Consider the following 18158-nt stretch of genomic DNA (forward strand, 5'->3'; position numbering starts at 1 on the left):
CCGCTGCTCTACTCCTGCAAGACCACAGGGCAGGCTGTCTCCTCCGCTGCCTCCATCAGCAAAGGGGGAGTCGCTTGTCCCCCACACCTCCCCCCAGCCCAAGCCCTCCTCAGGGTTAGGGGGAAGATCCTTAGCAAGGGGAGAAGGCCCCAGGGAGAAGGAAGGGGCTTCCCTGCCAGCGGGAGGGGCCTCCTGGGAGGCGGCCGGGGAGAGAGGTGGGGCTCAGTGCGGGCTGGGGTGGGGGTTTCTATGCCAGGATGGGCTTGAGACCCTGAGAGGGGACCGAGGGTGTAGCGAGGAGACACGCTCAGCGAGGAGAGCTGGGGTGGGGCCCAGGCAGGGGCTGGGGTCTCCACAAGAGGCCTGGGGTCCCAGCGCGAGAAGGGAACTCAGGAAAGGGCGAGGGGCTCAGGAAGCTGCAGGGGCCGCCGTGTGCAGAGCCAGCCCCCGGGGCGGGCCGGCGCCCCCTCCTCCCTCCGCCCCCGTGTCACCCCCGCCCGGGACTGCAGCGCAGGCGCGGACCTAGCCCGCGTTTGCTCGGCTTCAGCTCCGGCTCCCGCTCGCTTGCTCGCTCGCTCGCTTGGCGGACACCGCAGGAAGAGAGGTGAGCTCAGCAGCCCCCCTCCTCGGGGATCTGAGGGTCCCCTCTTCCCCCTGCGGTGTCCCGCTAAGGGCAGGACCTCTGCGATGTGCGGGGGTGGGGGGTGTCCCGGAAAGCGCCAGGCCCCTTGCGGCTCCACCCCTTAGGGTGGGCGGAGACTTCAAAGGACTCGATCTTTAAGGGCCGTTCCGCCCCCTCTCTGCCTCAGTTTCCCCCAGGGGAAAGGACACGGTTCGCCTCGCAGGGTCAGGTCAGAAAGAGGTAGCAGTAGAGATGTGCCGAGCAGGGGACGACAGTCCGACTGCCCTCGCCCCCCGCCTGGGGAGGCAGCCTGGGCAGCAAGGGGCGCGGGAGTGGGCGGGTCTGGGGTCTGGGGTCTGGAAGGTAAACAGCCAGTCAGTGCCGACCACCGAGTCCAGCAGGCTTCGCCTGTCGCCTCCGCCGCCGCCGCAGTGGCCTCCTCCCGCTTCTGCCCACCAAGTTCCTCCCGGCGCCGGTGGGGGACACCTCCCCAGGTTCCCCTGGCAACCCCGCTGCATCCTCGGCGCCCCCCACCCATCCCGCCTCCCTGCAGACCTAAAGGGGGCAGGCAGCCGAGGGGAGGCCCCGCCAAGGTCACCTTCCTGCGCCCTCACGGCCGGATTGCGGGGCTGCACACCTGCGGCGGGTCCCGGCGAGCTGCGTGCGCGGTGGGAGCTGACCCGGGCCGCCCGTCCCTCTGCCCCCTTGCCTGGGGTCCCTAATCCGCAGGGACCGACGCTCTTGCCCCCGCCCTTCTCCCAGAGCCTCCTACGAGGGCCAAAACCGCAGTAGATCCTGCTCCAGACCTCTCGCCCTCTGCTGCCTCCGCTCGCCCTGGCCTCGGCCTCGGCTTGCTCCCCTTCTGCGGGACTTGGAAAATGCGTTTTCCTTTCGGTCTGCTTCCTAGGATTGAGGGATGGACCGCTTTACCACCGCAGTCCTGGGGCTGCTGGGGCTGCGGGGCTGCGTCTCTCAGGCAGCACCCAACTCTGTGTGCGTGCGGGGGCGGGGTGGGTGTTCCTCTGTTGGGGGTGGGTTTCTGTGGGGAGAGGTGTGTGTCTCTGGGGTGTGTGTCTGTGGGGTGTGTGTGTCTCTGTGTCATGTTTGTATCTCAGTGGGGTGTGTGTCTCTGTGGGGTGTGTGTCTCTCTGGGGTGTGTGCGTCTGTGGGGTACGTGTGTCTCTGGGGTGTGAGTCAAGCCTCTGGGGTGTGAGTCTCTGTGGGGTGTGTGTCAGTGGAGTGTGTGTTTGTGGGGTGTGTGGGGGGTGTGTTTGTGGGGTGTGTGTGAGATGTATCTGTGGGGTGTGTGTCAGTGGGGTGTGTGTGCCTGTGGGGGGTGTGTTTGTGGGGTTGTGTCTCTGGGGGCGTGTGGGGTGTGTGTCTCAGTGAGGTGCGTGTGCCTGTGGGGTGTGCACATGTGCCTTGAGTCTCTGGGCAGAGATTTGGGGGCCCCAGCTGATGGGAGGAGAGAGTTGTGGGTAGTCTGCATCCCCCCCCCAGAACAAGCCTTTGGTTTTTTGCTTTTTGTTTGTTTTTAAAAATTTATTTACCCATTTGAAAGGCAGAGTCACAGAGGGAGAGGGAGAGACAGAGAGAGGTCTTCTATCTGCTGGTTCACTCCCAAAATAACCACAGTGGCCTGAACTGGGCCGGTTTGAAGCCAGGAGCCAGGAGCTTCCTTCAGGTCTCCCACGTGGGTACAGGGGCCCAAGGACCTGAGCCATCTTCTATTGCTTTCCCAGGCCACAGCAGAGAGCTGGATCGGAAGTGGAGTAGCCAGGTCTTGAACCGGCGCCCATATGGGATGCCGGCACTGCAGGAGGCAGTCCCACACGCCACGCCACGGCACCAGCCCCAAGCCTGTGGTTTTGTGGAAGCTCTCAGAGGGGCCATGGTGGGGGAGGCGGGGGCAGCAGCTCCGTCCTGGCCTGGGTCTGGAGTGTGGAGACACAAGCACCTTCTGCTCTTGGAGGTCCCTAACTTTCATCTCCTGTGGGGCTCGAATTCCCTGGGCCTCCGAGAGGGCGGCCCTGAAGGGGGACCTCTAGGGGGCTCGCAGCCTGGGAGCCAGGTGTCAGCTGGGCCCTAAAGAGGAGCGAGACTGGTGGGGTGGGGGGAAGGGTCTCTCACTCCAGCCCCAGGCCTGGGAAGTTCAGGATGAAAATCCTAACAGGCTCCAGTAATCGGATTATGAGCCCTGCTTTACAGATGAGAAACAGGGGCCCAGAGAGGCCTGGCCATGGAGCAGTGGGTCTGGGGGTCCACTCAGCACAGCCAGGCTCCGGGGCCCACACCTGCCGCCGCCCGGCTCCGGGCCCAGTACTCAGAGCTGGGGCTTGGTCCAAGTGTGACTGGAGACAGGGGGACGGCCCCGTGGGCAGCTGCCCCTGACTGCGCCCTCCGCCGGCCCACCCTGCCCCCTCCCAGGAATCTACGATGCTGAGCTGCACTCGTCCCTGCGGCTGCAGCCATCGCAGCAGCGTGGAGGACGGCAGGTGCTCGGGGGTCCGCTCCTATCTGCACCTGTTCTATGAGGACTGCGCAGGTACGGCTCTCAGTGACGACCCAGAGGGGCCTCCAGTGCTGTGCCCCCGCCGACCCTGGCCCTCCCTGTGCTGGAAGGTAAGGCCGGAGGAGTGGCTCCCAGCATTCCTGGGGTTTCATGGAGGAGGTGGGGCTGAATGGGAGCCTCAGAGGGTGGAGCCAGGTGGAGTATTCACACCCAACTCAAGTGGGTGTGAATAAAGGGGAAATTGTGCTCATTTTCTACATGAGACCATAAGCAGGGTGCCTTCAGGCAAAGTTTGATCAAGCATTTTAAACCATCACACTGAGGACTTTACAGTTTCTCTTAGTTCTCTGGTTTCCCATGGTGCCACCACCCTAGTACCCTGGAGGAATCAGGGTCTCCCCCAGTCATGGCCTGAGGCATCAGGGTCTCCCCCAGTCATGGCCTGAGGCATCAGGGTCTCCCCCAGTCATGGCCTGAGGCATCAGGGTCTCCCCCAGGTTCCCCTCGTGGCTGCTACCTTGCTGACCTTCAGACTATCAAGAGCAGCCAGGGTCTCCTCCAGTGTTTCCTAAAGAGACTATGCAGAATAGCCAGAAGCTAAAAACACATGGAGATGTCCATGACTACCAAAACAAGGAGTGCCTAGGTATAAGTCTAACACATTTACACACTATTTGGGAAGCTACAGAACTCTGATGAAAGGCACAGATGAAGCATATCAATAGAGAGATAGTCCATGTTCATGGATGTCGAGACTCAGTGCTGTCCAGATGTCAGCTCTTCCCAGCCTGATCCCTAGATTCTGCTTGCTACTGCAAGCAGACCCACAGCAAGTCCTTGTGTGGGTTTTCTGCAGCCTGATTATACAATCCATTTAGAGGGACCAAGGGTGCAGGACAGCCAGAAATCTAGTTTGCCATTTACAGGAAACAGTGCTTCATCCCCAGCTGTCCTGGCCAGCCCGATCTAATTCGCATGACCCGGGGCAGGGAGTGGGCTCCTTTCGCTTACATCTTGCTGAATTGCTGGGTGCTGCACTGGGTTGCCATCGCCAGGGCAGCGGGAAGATGGGAGAGAACCGACGGCTGAGGTCACAGCAGCCAGGGAGTGTGACTGGCCAGGGTGCATGGTGTGGGGGCAGAAAGGGAGGGACAGTGACATTTGGTCACAGCACAGGGGTGATCAGGGAGGTCTTTCAGGAGAAGGTTGGTATTAACGCCGTAAGCATCCTCTTATTGCCAGGCAGTGCGCTGGGCTCTTGGGAACAGTTAGGTGTGGAGACGTGGTCCCTGCCCTCAAGGAGCCCCTAGGCACGGCTCACGTGGTCATTCGGCAGGCAGCCACTCGTGCTGTGCTGTGTGCCAGCACCATGCCATGCACACAAGCCTCAGCAAGCACTGTGCATGCTCGCATGCGGCTCTCAGCCCTCTGGGACATGCAGACGTCACTCACACAGGAATTGCAACCCATGCTCCATCATGCTGCAAGGGACAGGCACGCAGGAATGAATGGGCACGGGGTTTTTGTGGAGGGCAGCGCAGGAGGCCTGACCCAGTCTGCGGAGTCTGGGGAGCCTGGCTGAGGAGGCACGCGCAGCAGTGAGATCTGAGGATGCACAGAGAGACAGAGGGTGTGAAGGTCAAGGGGACAAGATGGGACGGGGTGGGTGGGGGCTCAAGGCTGGCCAGAGGCAACCACTGCTGGGGGGAGCTGGGAAAGAAATGGATCAAGGAGCCTGGAGACTTCAAACAGAGCGTGGTGGTTAGCAGGTGTGTTCTGTGGTTTCAAGGGGTTCCCCGCAGGTGCAGTTGGGATCCAACATGATCCCTCGGCCCAGAGCCTCCCGCTGACCCTGACTGCCTCTCCCCAGATCAGCCTGTCCTCGGGGACCCTGCTTCTGCTGCTGGGTGTGGCTGCTCTGACCACGGGCTACGCAGTACCCCCCAAGCTGGAGAGTGTCACCTTCAGCGAGGCCCCCATATTGGATCAGCGTGCGGCCGACTACAACCAGGCCCTGGGCACCTGCCGCCTGGCAGGCACAGCGCTGTGCGTGGCAGCCGGCATCCTGCTGGCCATCTGCCTGTTCTGGGCCATGACAGGCTGGCTGAGCCAGGACACCAAGGCGGAGCCCGTGGACACTGAAGCCGACAGCCACGTGGAGGTCTTCAGGGACGAGCTGCCGCCGCCACTGTCCCCCGTCTTCCGAGACGCCAGTGGCCGGTCATGGCTCTCGGCCCCCGGCAGCAGCTTTGGGCAGCCTGTGCAGACCGTCCAGCCCGCACGGGACTCGTGAGCTGCCTGCATGGCAGCTCCAGGAGGCGCCAGAGCCCTCCCTCCTCCCCACCACCCCTTCTCTCTCTGTGTCTCCCCAACGCCTCCCTGTGAACGGGGCCCCTGCCTCCTAAGACCCCTGATGACCCAAACCCCTGGGGGCAGGGCATCGACTCGGCCCAGTTGCCAGCCTTCATGTCTCCCCACCCTCTTCTCCCGCCCCAGCCCTTCGGGGCAGAACACACGGCCCCCAGCCTGTCCCCGCTCCTCCCTCTGGGACTTTGGTGGGCCAGGCCCTTGTCCTCTTGGTCCCTCGGTCCCTGCCCCTGTAGCAGGATGGGTGTGGGCCAGAGTCGGAGACCTTCCGGTTCTCCCCAGGGTGTGAGCTCGGCAGACAGGATGGAGGAGGGACCGGGCACTGTCATCCTCCCAGGGCCTCTGAGTGGGCCAGCGAGCTCCCTTGAGCTCCCCCTCCAGGTCGGTGTGCAAACCTTGGCCCCTCACACTGCGTGCACTCCCTGCACTGTGCCTCTGACCCCAGGTCCACCCGCGATGGGCAGTGGCTACCCCAGTTTGCAGGTGAAGTGGCTGGGGAAGGCTGAGAGATTGTGTGTCCCAGGTCACAGTGCGAGGCCGTCTGTGCTGTGCGACCCCAGCCTCCTCTTGGGTCAGCTGTGGTTTCACGGCCAGAGGAGAGCCCTGCACCTTCCTGATCCCCAGGGAACCTAAGGGGTGGGGGACATGGCCCAGAGACACAGACGGAATAGGTCTCTAGGAACCAGGGGGCAGGAGAATTGGGGTGTCTTTGTCTGCCTCCTTGGAAACCGCCACTTCTAGTCCTACCCTGGTGACAAAAGGGGCGCTCTGACCCTCGGCCGGAAGCCACATCGCCTGCCTTTACCACCAGGGGGCGCTCCGACACAGCTCACGGATCCCGCCCCTTACTCGGGCCGGCTGAGTCCTCAGCACTGGCCCGCTGGCCCTTGTGCCTCCCGCCGCCTCCCCATCCTGCACCCTTTGCGTCCCACCTTCCCTTCCAATAAACAGCTGGGGTGGACCCCGACTCCTGCCTTCTCCCCTGTGGCTGGGGCCTGGGGAGGGAGGAGCGACGCAGTCTCCCCGCCGATGACCTGGAGCTCAGCGCTATCCTGCTGGGTCCACGCCTGAGAACCCACTGCCCCCACCCCAGGGGGAAGGTGAGCGGTGGAAGGGGCGACCATCGCTCAGCCAACCCCTGTGGGCCTTACCAGGGCTTCCAGACCTGCGTTCCTGCCACCTGGTGACCTGTGGCAGGGAGTGCACTGGACACAGTGGGCTCCTAAACTCCAGGCAGTGTTTCTAGCTCTGCCGGGTCTCAGCTCAGCTGTCTCAGGCCCCTGCCGGGCCAGCTGGCTCAGAGAGGGCAGCTCCGCCCACGGAGTCCTCCAGTGTCAACTCGGCCTTGGAGATAAACCCTGGACCCCACCCCAGCCACTTCTCCTTGTCCCCTGGGCCAGGCTGGCCCCTGCTGGAAGCCTCCCACCTCCCACCTCCAACCAGAGATGCCGCAGCTTCTCCCTGCTCTCCTGGACTAAGCCTTTGGCACCCCTGCCCCCACGCGCATACCCTCCCCAAAGCTGATCTCTACAGAGCAGCCGCGTGGATCCTGCTGGGACTTAAGTCGTCGCAAGTTCCTCCTCTGGTCAGAAGCCTCCTACGGCTCCTGCCCAGCTCAGAGCGAAACCCAGAACCCGCCCTGTGGCCCACAAGGTTCCAGATAATTTGCTGACCCTCAACCACCACCACCACCCTTGCTCTGTACCCTCCACTCCCACCATGCCCAGTTCCTGGGTTTATCTCAGGCCGGACTGGCCCCACGTCCCCCCATCACCACCCATCCCTCCTCTCAGGGGCCCAGGGTAATGCAGGGATGCTGCCACCTGGACCAGAAATGAGGGGGCTTGGGGCCTCGGCAGGTGCAATGCTGTCCGGAAGCTGAGCTCCTGGGGGAGAGAAGCAGGACTCCGGGGAGGGGGGCAGGGAGGGCATGGAGTCCATGGAGGGGAGTGGGCAGTGGGTGGGTCAGTCCACCAGGGCTCCAGCCCCTGGGAGAGCCTGGGCAGCTTCCTTTCCTCTCGACCCCCAGGACTTCAGTCTCTAAGGTAGGGACAACAAGGTGCCAGTCTCAGGATGCTTTCAAGCCCTAAAGAGCTCAACTCGGTGTGCAGCTCGCATCCGTGCCCCCGAGCCTCAGAAAGAGAAGTCTGAGGCCCAGACTCAGTGGGGAGCACACAGGTCAGGCTCCAGAGACGCGGCCAGGGAGCAGGACCACACTGCTCACCGTGAGAGGGCAGGTGCTGCGAGCGGATGGCATGGGGGGGCGTCAGCAGCCAAGGCCCTCGGCACCAGGCTCCGGGCTCGGTGCCACCCACAGATCAGCTCTTTCAAGTTACCAGCACCCCAATTCCCAGGAAAGGAACCTGAGCCCTTAGGGCTTAAGCAGCCTGGCCGAGACTGCACAGCACACAAAGGTGTAGTTTTGTTTTTTTTTTTTTTTTAAGGAATCGTTGTCTTTATTTGAAAGGCACAGTTGGGGTGGAGAGAGACACAGAGAGGTTTTCTGTCTGTTGGTTCATGCCCCAGAGGGCTGCATCGGCCAGGGCTGGGCCAGGCCAGGAACTTCCTCCCAGACTGCCACATGGGTGCAGGGCCCCAAATACTCAGGCCATCTTCTACTGCTTTTCCCAGCCATTAGTGGGGAGCTGGATCGGAAGTGGAGCAGCAGGGACTCAGACTGGTGCCCATATGGGATGGCGGCACTGCAGGCAGCGGCCGAACCCACAGCACTGGCCCTGAGATTGTGTTGCTCTGAGTGGGTCCACAGGTGCTTGCCTGTGTCTGTGTGTGCCATGGCTGCTGCAGCCATCTGGGAAGTAAGTCAATTCTCTGTCTCTCTCGCGCACACGCTCTCTGTAACTCTGCCTTTCAAATAAATGAATAAATCTTAAAAAGAAAAGAAAAGAAAAGAAAAGAAAAGAAAAGAAAAGAAAAGAAAAGAAGCACAATCCCTCCCCGCAGCCAGAGCTCAGACAGTCCTGTGCAACAGCACTCCAGGGATGGTGTGCATGCTTGGAGAAAAGCAGCCTGCCCCCGGTGACTTCACAGGCAGGTGGGTGCATAGGTAAGTTGGCCAACTCATGCAGGTTCTTGAGTAAGCGTGTTACATGCCTGGACGCACATGTGTGCACACCAGCAGGTATGTTCTGAGGCTGTGGATGTGTTGCCGCACTTGCTGTATATTTGTACGCTGCTGCTGGGTGGTTTCAGCACCACTGTGTTTGAGTCAGCGTGGCTCAGAGAAGTGAAGTGGCTTGCCCAGTCACACAACTGTCATAAAACGCTGGGGTTCAAGCCCTGCTCCTTTAATAGGGGGCGGAGATGTCCACCTTCACTGCTGTGCGGATGCGCCCGTGCCTGAACAGCGGTGCTGTGTCTGGCTTCTCACTTTGGCCTTGGCTGTGACCTTGGCCATGTTGTGTCATTGTCCATACTGCATCCCCATGGGAGTCTGTTGGCAGGCATGCTCTGAGAGGGGACTAGTGATCTTGGCCTTGCTCTGAGTCTCAGCCTGGGTTGGTGTCACCAGGTCTGTGAGCTTCCTGTCCTAGCCTCACCATGACCCAGAGCACAGGGCTCAGAGCCAAGCTCTGGGCTCTGGGCCACAATGGTTGTGGTGATGGAAGAACTCACAGGATTTCATAAGCATCTGCCCCAGGGCAGGGCTGGGGAGGGGAGGGAGGGGGAAGACAGGGTGTGCACCGGGCTGTGCACCTGGGCAGGGTCCCAGGCCAGGTCTGGCAGAACTGCGGGGATGAGGCAGCCAGGGGGCACTCCGCAGGTGCACGGTGTGTGAGCAGGAGGAGACAGGACCACATCTTTGCTGGCTCCTGGAGGCCCTGGTGAGGGGCAGATGGAGAGACGAATGAGTAAGTGAAGGGTGATTAAATTAATGATGGCAGCAAGGAGGCGTTCAGGTCTTCCACAATTTTTTTTTTTTTCAAAGGGAGGGGGAGTCATCCATCCACTGTTCTCTCCTCAAATGGCCACAATGGCGGGCCGGGCTAGCCCAAAGCCAGGAGCCGGGAGCTCCCACGTGGGTGCAGGGCCCCAGGCACCTGGGCCGTCTTCTGCTGCTTTCCCAGGGCATTAGCAGGGAGCTGGCCCAGAAGCAGAGCTGTGCCACAGCCCCAGCCCTTAGGATCCTATTTTCAAAAGTAAGTCAGATCTCATCCCTCTCCCTTTCTCTGCTTCAACGTCCTGGGGTTCCCAGAAGCCCTTTCAAAAGCCATCAAAGCGCCAGGTGGCCTGAAGCTCCATATCTCAGGTTTCACCTGCAAACACCCACTCTGCAGCCACCCCAACACCGCCCACCGAGCCACGCACGCCCCCTCGGAGCCTCAGCTTAAGCTGCACTCTGTGCCTGAGCGGCGTCCCTGCAGACGGGCGCCCGGGCCCCTACTCCCGACACCGCACCTGTTGCCCTGTAGCGCACGCCGTGGTTTATCCACTGCGGGAGTCGACGTGAGCAGCAGTCCTGTGGTTCTCCCCGCTGTTTCCCTGGCGTGAGAACGAGGTCTGGCAAGTGGGAGGGACCCGCAAACACCTGTAGTGTGAACGCGTGTGCTTTAAACCATACTGGAAAGAGAGACAGGCGATGGATGGATGGGTGGGCTTGTCGAAGAGAGGGCAGAGGGAAGGATGGAGAGGAAGCTAAAACAAGCAAAAATGCGAGCAGAATCCTCGTCATGATGGAAAAGATAGAGTGCAGCGGGTGCAGCAAGACAGGGAACCGTGCGTGGGTGTGGATGGACCCGCTGAGTGGCCTTCTCTTACAGGTCCCCGCTGGCCATGGCCGTGGAGGCACGGGCTGCTCGGCACCAGGTCCTTGGTTTGGCTTCAGGAAAGCATTGGAGGGAGGTAGGAAGCAGCAGATAGCGAGAGAAAGTTAAAACACTTCCTTATGAAATCACACGGGCGCGGAGCGGCGGTGGGGCGCCAGAATGGGCTGGGTTTGACAATACCTGGGTCTCTGGGGGGGGGAGGGGAGGAGCATGGGGTGCAGCGGGGGAGGGGGGGATCTGGGCTGGGCTGTGTGTGTCATTACCTGAATCTCTGGAGCGGGGGAAGTGCATGCTAATGAGGGGCTTTCCTGCGGAGGTTTCCCGGAACCCAGCTACTGCCCCATGTTTGCTGTCATGGCGGCTGGCAGGCGTGTCGTGAGCGTGCTCAGGTATGACTGCACACTCAGGGAGAGTGTAGTGAGCTGGTGGGCAATCTAGGGCAGCACTGGCCCCTGGACTGGTGGGGGCCTGATCCAGATGGGGGCTCTGTCTATCTTCAGGGCATGGGAAACCAAACCCATATCATGTAGGCCTTGAGCTCCTAGGAGTTCTTATTTCCAGGGGGCTCACCTGAGCCCTCTGCCTCCCTGTCTCAGCCACATGCGCCAGCCAACATCTCCAGAGCAAAGCCTTGCCACATCCCACCCGTGACCCTGACCTCAGAGTGCCTGGCCCTTCTCCGCCTGCCTTGACTCAGCACCGGCCCCAGCCTGTCCCCAGTGGCGGCTCCCACCCTGCTGAGCAGGAGAAAGCTCCAAGTTCAGCAGAGCCCCTTGGCCATCAGCCTGCAGGGAAGTGGCAGGGGGTGGGGGACCGGACCGGATGGAGGAGAACTAGGAGGGCGGCAGGTGTGGGAAGCTGCGCATCAGCCCCTGGGGTTTGACAGGAAGTCTGTGACCAAGACTGGGGTGAGGGCCAAGCTTGGTCTGGGGGCTGAGGTCAAGGCCAAATCTGTCTCTAGGTTTGTAACTCGATCAAGGTCTAGAATTGAAATCCAGGTCATGGATCAGGGTGGGTGCCCAGTCAGTGACCAAATCAGAGCTCAGGTTAGGGCCAGGGTCACGGCCAGCGGCCGGGTTTCAGGCTATGTCCACTGTTTCAGGTCAGAGTGCGGTGGGAGCCCTGGGTCGGGCAGCAGGGCTGCCTCTGCGCAGAGCCCAGGATCGGTCTCAGTCAGGATCGGGCACTGGCCTGGTCTCTCTCCAGGGGGGACTCTGTGATTGGGGTGGGCTCTGGATTCCCGGAGAGCTCCTTCCAGCCGTCTCAGCACCTATCCCAGTCCCCTCCATCTCCTCACCATCCCCAGGTCACTCCCGAGGGCCAGGCCTGGCAGCCTCCCCAAGGCCCCCAGGGGCCACGTGCGAGCAGGGGCTGCAGGCAGGGCTCTGTGCACCTTGCGCAAGGCTTTCTGATGCAACGGGCTCCACATCCTCCCCCACCCCCTCCAGCTTTTCTCAGAAGGGGAAGGGCTGGGCAGTGCCTGAGTGGAACACACACAATCCCCTTGTCTTCCTGGCCTCTGATGGACCTGCAGGAGACAGGAAGGCAGAGGCTGGGGGAGGGGGCAGACGAGTCAGCCTTGGGGTGGAGGGAGCTGGGGCCCCCTCCTCCTCCCAGCCTGGTGGTGGGTGAGGCAGTGTGGGGCTGCCCTCGCCTCCCCCCTCCCTGACACACCAGTGATTTTGTCCCTGAGCCCGAGCCAGCCGGCTCCCTCTGCCCTCAGCACAGGCCTGCACTCCCACAGGAAGGGAGAGGACTCTTTCCAGGGAGGGAGTGGGACTTCCCCACCCCAGAACCTTCTGTCCCTCTCCACCGCACTCCTGAAGCGGGGGACCACTGGGCCTCGCGGCCCCACGGGGCTGCACTCACCCCAGGCTTTCGCGGGGGTGGGGCACAGATTCCAGCAGGAAGTACAGAGTCAGCTCTCCCATCATCCTTGGCTGTGCTGGAGTGTGCACGTATGTGTGTGTGCTGGTGTGTATGTGTGTATGTGCTTATGGGTGTGTGTGTATCTGTGTTGGGGAGTGTGTGTGTCATGTGTCTATGTGTATGTTGGTGTGTATGTGTGTTCTTATGTGTGTGTTGGTGTGTATATATGTGTTGGTGCATATGTGTGTTGGGGAGTGTGTGTTGATGTGTATGTGTGTGTGTTGTGTGTATGTGTGTTGGGGAGTGTATGTATGTGTTGGTGTCTATGTGTGTGTTGGTGTGTATGTGTGTTGGTGTATATGTGTGTGTGCTTATGGGTGTGCGTATCTGTGTTGGGGAGTGTGTGTGTTGATGTGTGTGTGTGTGTGTTGGTGTGTATGTGTGTTGGGGAGTATATGTATGTGTTGATATGTATGTGTGTGTGTTGGTGTGTATGTGTGTTGGGGAGTGTTTGTGTAGTTCAATCACCCTATCAAGAGGACAGATTTGCTCTGGGTCTCAGAGCAGCTGAGCGACCTGTCCAGTGTCATCCAAAGAGGACAGCTGGCACAGGGCAGTGGGTAAGAAACCAGCAGGGAGGGCGGGCACTGTGGTGCAGCCCTAGATGTCAGCACCCATATTGGAGTCTCAGTTCGAATCCCAGCTGCTCCACTTCTGATCCAGCTTCTTGCTAATGCACTGGCAGGCAGCCAATAATGGCTCAAGCACTTGGTCCTCTGCCACACTTGTGGGAAACCGGATGGGGCTCCAGACTCCTGACTGTCGCTATTCGGGGAGTGAACCAGTGGATGGATCTCTCTCTCTCTCTCTCTCTCTCTCTCTCTGTCTTTGCCCCTTTCTTTGTCACTCTGCCTTTCAGATAAATAGTAAATCTTTAAAGAGAGGGGCTGGTGCTATGGTGTAGTGGGTAAAGCTGCTGCCTGCAGTGCCACTACCCCATATGGGCACCAATCGGAGTCCTGGCTGCTCCACTTCTGATCCAGCTCTCTGCTATGGCCTGGGAAAGCAGTAGAGGATGGCCCAAGTCCTTGGGCCCCTGTACCCACGTGGGAGACCAGAAGAAGCTCCTGGCTCCTGGCTTCGGATTGGCACAGCTCCAGCCATTGTGGCCAATTGAGGAGTGAGCCAGCCAATGGAAGACTCTCTCTCACTCTGCCTCTCCTTCTCTCTTTGTGTAACTCTGACTTTCAAATAAAGAAAGAAATTTTTTTTTAATTAAAAAAAAAATAAAGAGACCGAGGGAGAGGGAGAATCCCGCGGCCCTCGGTCCCGGGCAGCGACGTCCCTTCTCCAAGCCCTGCTTTCCTCATCTGTCTCCAGGGATGCAAACAGCAGCCGCATGGCGAGGTTTGAGGATGACGTGAGAAGATGCAAGGCGGCTCCCACGCAGGGCCGTGCCCTCCCCACAGGCACAGGACTCACGTTCCTCACCCAGCCTCTGCCCAGGCTCCTGCTGGGGCCTCCTGGGGCCCCACCCTGGCCCCTACAGAGCCTCTGGCTGGCCTCTGAGAAAGGGCGGTGCCCTGTCTCCCAGCTAAGGGCTCCCCACAGGACCACGGGCCTAGAGCTGCACCTCTCGAGTCACGCACTGTGTTCCCCAAATTCATTGGCCAAATCCATGTACCTGTTGGTAGTACTAGCTCCAGGATGTGTTCTCTCAATCAGCTTATTTTTCTTAAAAAAAAAAAAAAAGATTCATTCATTTATTTGAAAGAATCACACACACACACACAGATACACATACCCCTTCTGTGCTCTGGTTCACTCCCCAGTTGGCAGCAATAGCCAGGGCTGGCATCACAGGTCAGGGCTTAATCCACTGTGCCACAACGCTGGCTCCCAGTCGGCTCATTTTTAAAAAGAAAACCTGAGTTCTTTTTCTTTAAGAAAAGGTTTATTTATTTGTGAGAGAGACAGACAGAGCAAGACAGAAACTTCCCATCTGCCGGTCCATCCCCAGATGGCCCGCTATGGGAAGTCCGTCCAGGTCTCCCCCACGATGCTAGGGGTCACCACTGGCTCCCAGAGTGTGCATCAATGGGAACAGCGCTGGGTCTCCAATGCCGACCCTGCGGTGTGGGAGGCACCTGCCGCAGCACGCTCGCCTAAGGGGGGGCCTCCCATCCCGGAGCCAGCGCCTGCTGGGAGGAGGAGGAGGTGACTGCAACATCACGCAACTGGAAAGCAAACAAGATTGTTGGTTTCTGGCCAGGTCCCGTTCCTCACGGCAGGCTCTGAGCTGAGCTCCTCTGTCCTCGACGACAGAGACATTGAAATGCTGCACATGTTAGATGAGACTCTGAGCAGTTGGAGGAACAGGAAGAAAACGAAAGGGAAGAAATGCGTCCCAGCATGATTCGTGTACATCGTTCGGTCTCGAGGCCTGAGACTCTGCCCCCCACCACTGCTCCACACCCTGTACCTTGGACACCACCCGACCCCACTCCCCCCATTTCACAGGTGAGAGAACTGAGCCCCTGGACAGGGAAGTGACTCGCCCACAGTCCCATGGGGCTCCAGTGGGACCCAGAATCCAGCCGGAAATTTGAGGCCTTATTTTGGTGGGAAGAATGGGCAAAGATGCAAAGTTATGGGAACCAGTAGTGGGATTTTAGATACAGGGAGGCACTGGGGGCATGGAGGGGAGGCCGGGGCGGGGGGGTGGCGCTGTTCCTGCCGAGGTGGGGCTCTGGACCGCCGCCTCCTCTCCTTCCTCAGAGCGGCTCTGCCAGCCCTGGAGCTCCTCAGGACCACAGTAGATAGATACCCAGCTTGCTGTGCTTGGGAACCCAGGGCTCTGAGCCGCGAGAGGGAAAGATTTATTTATTTCAAAGTCAGAGTTACACACAGAGAGAAGGAGAGGGAGAGGGAGAGGGAGAGGGAGAGAGAGAGGGAGAGAGAGAAGAGAGAGGGAGAGAGAGAGAGAGGAGAGAGGGAGAGGGAGAGAGAGGGAGAGAGAGAGAGAAGAGGGAGAGGGAGAGGGAGAGAGAGAGAGGAGAGAGTCTGTCTTCCACCTGCTGGTTCACTTCCCAATTAGCCGCAACCACCGGAGTTGCACTGATCCGAAGCCGGAAGCCAGGAGCTTCTTCCGGGTCTCCCACGCAGGTGCAGGGGCCCAAGGACCTGGGCCATCTTCTACTGCTTTCCCAGGCCATAGCAGGGAGCTGGATTAGAAGTGGAACAGCTGGGACTCGAACTGGAGCCCATATGGAATGCGGCACTGTAGGTGGCGGCTTAACCCACTACACCGCAGCACCAGCCCTGATTTTCTTTTTGACAGCTGCTCATATAGCACTTCTATCCCAGGCACTTCACAAAGAGCCACTACGTTCTATGACAAACCAATAAGGGAAATACTGTTATCATTCCTGCTTTACAGAAGAGGAAGTGCAGCTTGCCCAATGTCTGAGTGGTAAGATTTGAACCCAGGAATGTGATTTGGCTATGACAGGAGGTGGCCTTGATGCATTTAATCCTGATGACTGCAATGCGAGGGAGGTATAATTAATCCCATTTTACAGATTACAAAACTGAGGCTCAAGGTCAAGCTACACTTGAGCAGGGGGCAAGCTACACACCTGTCAAACTAAACATCTGTCTGCCCAGACGCTTCTCTTTGTGGTACCCTCTGGACCATGTGTTAGGAGTTCTCGGTCTAGCGACTGCCTTTCCACATGGTGGCCTGTGTTGCCTGCACTATGGGCATCCCACATTGGCGCCGGTTCGATTCCCAGCTGCTCCACTGGTTCACTCCCAAATGCTCACAATGGCTGGGGCTGAAGTTGGGAGCCAGGAACTCAACCCATTTTTTCCCAGCTGGAGGGCAGGGACCTAAGTACTTGAGCCATCGCCTGTTGTCTCCCAGGGTGCACACTAGCAAGAGGCTGCAACTGGAACTGGAGCCAGGATTCAAACCCAGGCACTCCACAGTACGGGACACAGGCATCCCAAGCATAACTGCAACCACAGTGTCAAGCACCCACCCCTAAACACCACTCTGTGACCACCCCTACTAGAAAGCGCCACACCCAGTGATGCTTCGGAATGAATCTATCCTGCTTTACTTTTTCCCTTCACATCAAGAACATGCATGGCACTTTTTTTTTTTTTTTTTGACAGGCAGAGTGGACAGTGAGAGAGAGAGAGACAGAGAGAAAGGTCTTCCTTTTGCCGTTGGTTCACCCTCCAATGGCCGCAGCACGCGGCCGGCGCACTGCGCTGATCCGAAGCCAGGAGCCAGGTGCTTCTCCTGGTCTCCCATGGGGTGCAGGGCCCAAGCACTTGGGCCATCCTCCACTGCCTTCCCAGGCCACAGCAGAGAGCTGGCCTGGAAGAGGGACAACCGGGACAGAATCCGGCGCCCCGACCGGGACTAGAACCCGGTGTGCCGGTTTCTCAGGCGGAGGATTAACCTATTGAGCCGTGGCGCCAGCCATGGCACTTCTATAATCCATTTCAGAGTATGTTGGCTGTTGATTTTATTCTCTTGCTCAGTCTCCTTCCTGATCTGTGGACGCACAGATGGGTCACCTGGGCAGCCACCATTCAGAACAGGGCGTGGCACAGCGTGCAACAAAGTCAGGAATAGTCACCCAGCCCCATCCCACCCCCAGCCCCTTGCAGCAGCGGGGTCTCCCCACCTGTCCTGGGGTAGGAAATGAGTTCATGCATTCCTCCCCACCTGGGGAGCCACTGAGTGAAATGAGACTCCAGAGTCCCCTAGGGTGCCCCAAAGCTTCCAAGACCTAGGTGAGCTGGTCCCTGGGGTTCTGGAGTCAGGGAGACAAGGGTGGTGCCGCCTGTCTCCCATCCAGCTCTGGCAGGAGGAGTTATTATTTTTTATTTATTTTACTTAAAAGAGTTACACAGAGAGAGGAGAGAGAGAGAGAGAGAGAGAGAGAGTCTTCCATCTTCTGATTCACTCCCCAAGTGGCCACAATGGCTGGAGCTGCGCCAATCCCAAGCCAGGAGCCGGGAGCTTCAGCCAAATCTCCCATGCAGGTGCAGGGGCTGAAGGATTTGGGCCATCTTCTACTGCTTCCCCAGGCCATAGCAGAGAGCTGGGCAGAAAGTGGATAGCTGTGCCTCTAACTAGTGTCCATATGGGATGCCGGTGTTTCATGCCAGAGCGTTAACCCGCTGCACCACAGTGCCCGCCCCTGGAGGGGTTATTTTTGACACTGATGAATTCAGATACAGAGACCTACTGTATTTTTAAATTCCCACTATATTTGTTAAAATACTTTTTTTATTTGAAAGGCAGAGTTAGAGAGAGAGAGAGAGGAGAGACGTTCCATGAACTGGTTCACTCCCCAGCAACGTTGGCAGCAGCGGTGGAAGGCATTCAGGTCTCCCTCCGGGGCTGCAGGGGCCCAAGCACTCAGGCCACTTTCCGCAGCCATCCTGCATTGGCAGGGAGCTGAATCAGAAGCCGAGCAGCTGGGACTCCAACGGGGTCCTCCTATGGGATGCCTGCCGCACTAGTGGCGCTGGCCCCAAGGCCGGCCCCAAGCAGTAAGTTATTTAACCGTCTCAAAGACGCCTTGAAGTGAGTGCTACTGTGAGACCGGTTCATGGAGAGGGACCCTGGGGCAGGGCATTAAGCAGCTTTCCTGAGCTGGGAAGGCGAAGCGCACGCCTAGGACGGCCGGCGCTGCGGGGGTGGCTCTAACCACTGGGCTGCACGGCCCCCGTCGGATGGCGGCGGGGCGCTCACCGACCTCGCTCTCCCCAGGGCACCGCACTGGCTCTTTGGAGCTCTTGGCTCAGCGCTGCAGCCTGATTGAGCAGAGCTCCAGGGCCGCTTCGGCGCATCTGGGAGAAAGGCGATCCCTGCGTGCCGGGTCTTCTCCCAAAGCAGCCCCGCACGGCGACGGCGGGAGCGCGCCGCACACGCGCGCCAGCGCCCGGGACACCCGGCTCCGCTCCTTTTCAGAGGGGAAAG

General features: G+C 59.5%; 1 protein-coding gene across 1 annotated transcript; it reads left to right on the forward strand.

The window, feature by feature from the left end:
* Positions 1–469: 469 nt before the first annotated feature.
* NRSN2 (neurensin 2) lies at positions 470–6468 on the forward strand. Its single transcript, XM_008256172.5, has 3 exons — positions 470–604; positions 3050–3244; positions 5005–6468. Exons 2-3 carry the CDS (start codon positions 3059–3061, stop codon positions 5425–5427), a joined length of 609 nt encoding a protein of 202 aa, XP_008254394.2. The 5' UTR covers positions 470–604; positions 3050–3058; the 3' UTR covers positions 5428–6468.
* The last annotated feature ends 11690 nt before the right edge of the window (positions 6469–18158 follow it).

Source organism: Oryctolagus cuniculus, chromosome 11, assembly GCF_051225735.1.
Source record: "Oryctolagus cuniculus isolate XC-2025 breed Fujian yellow rabbit chromosome 11, ASM5122573v1, whole genome shotgun sequence".
Taxonomy (NCBI): domain Eukaryota; kingdom Metazoa; phylum Chordata; class Mammalia; order Lagomorpha; family Leporidae; genus Oryctolagus; species Oryctolagus cuniculus.

Bases quoted from the DNA above. Each gene is read 5' to 3' on its own strand.
- NRSN2 (XM_008256172.5), top strand. From the start codon at position 3,059: ATGCTGAGCTGCACTCGTCCCTGCGGCTGCAGCCATCGCAGCAGCGTG. The intron at 3,245-5,004 runs GTAAGGCCGGAG...GCCTCTCCCCAG, and splicing joins GGCCCTCCCTGTGCTGGAAG to ATCAGCCTGTCCTCGGGGAC.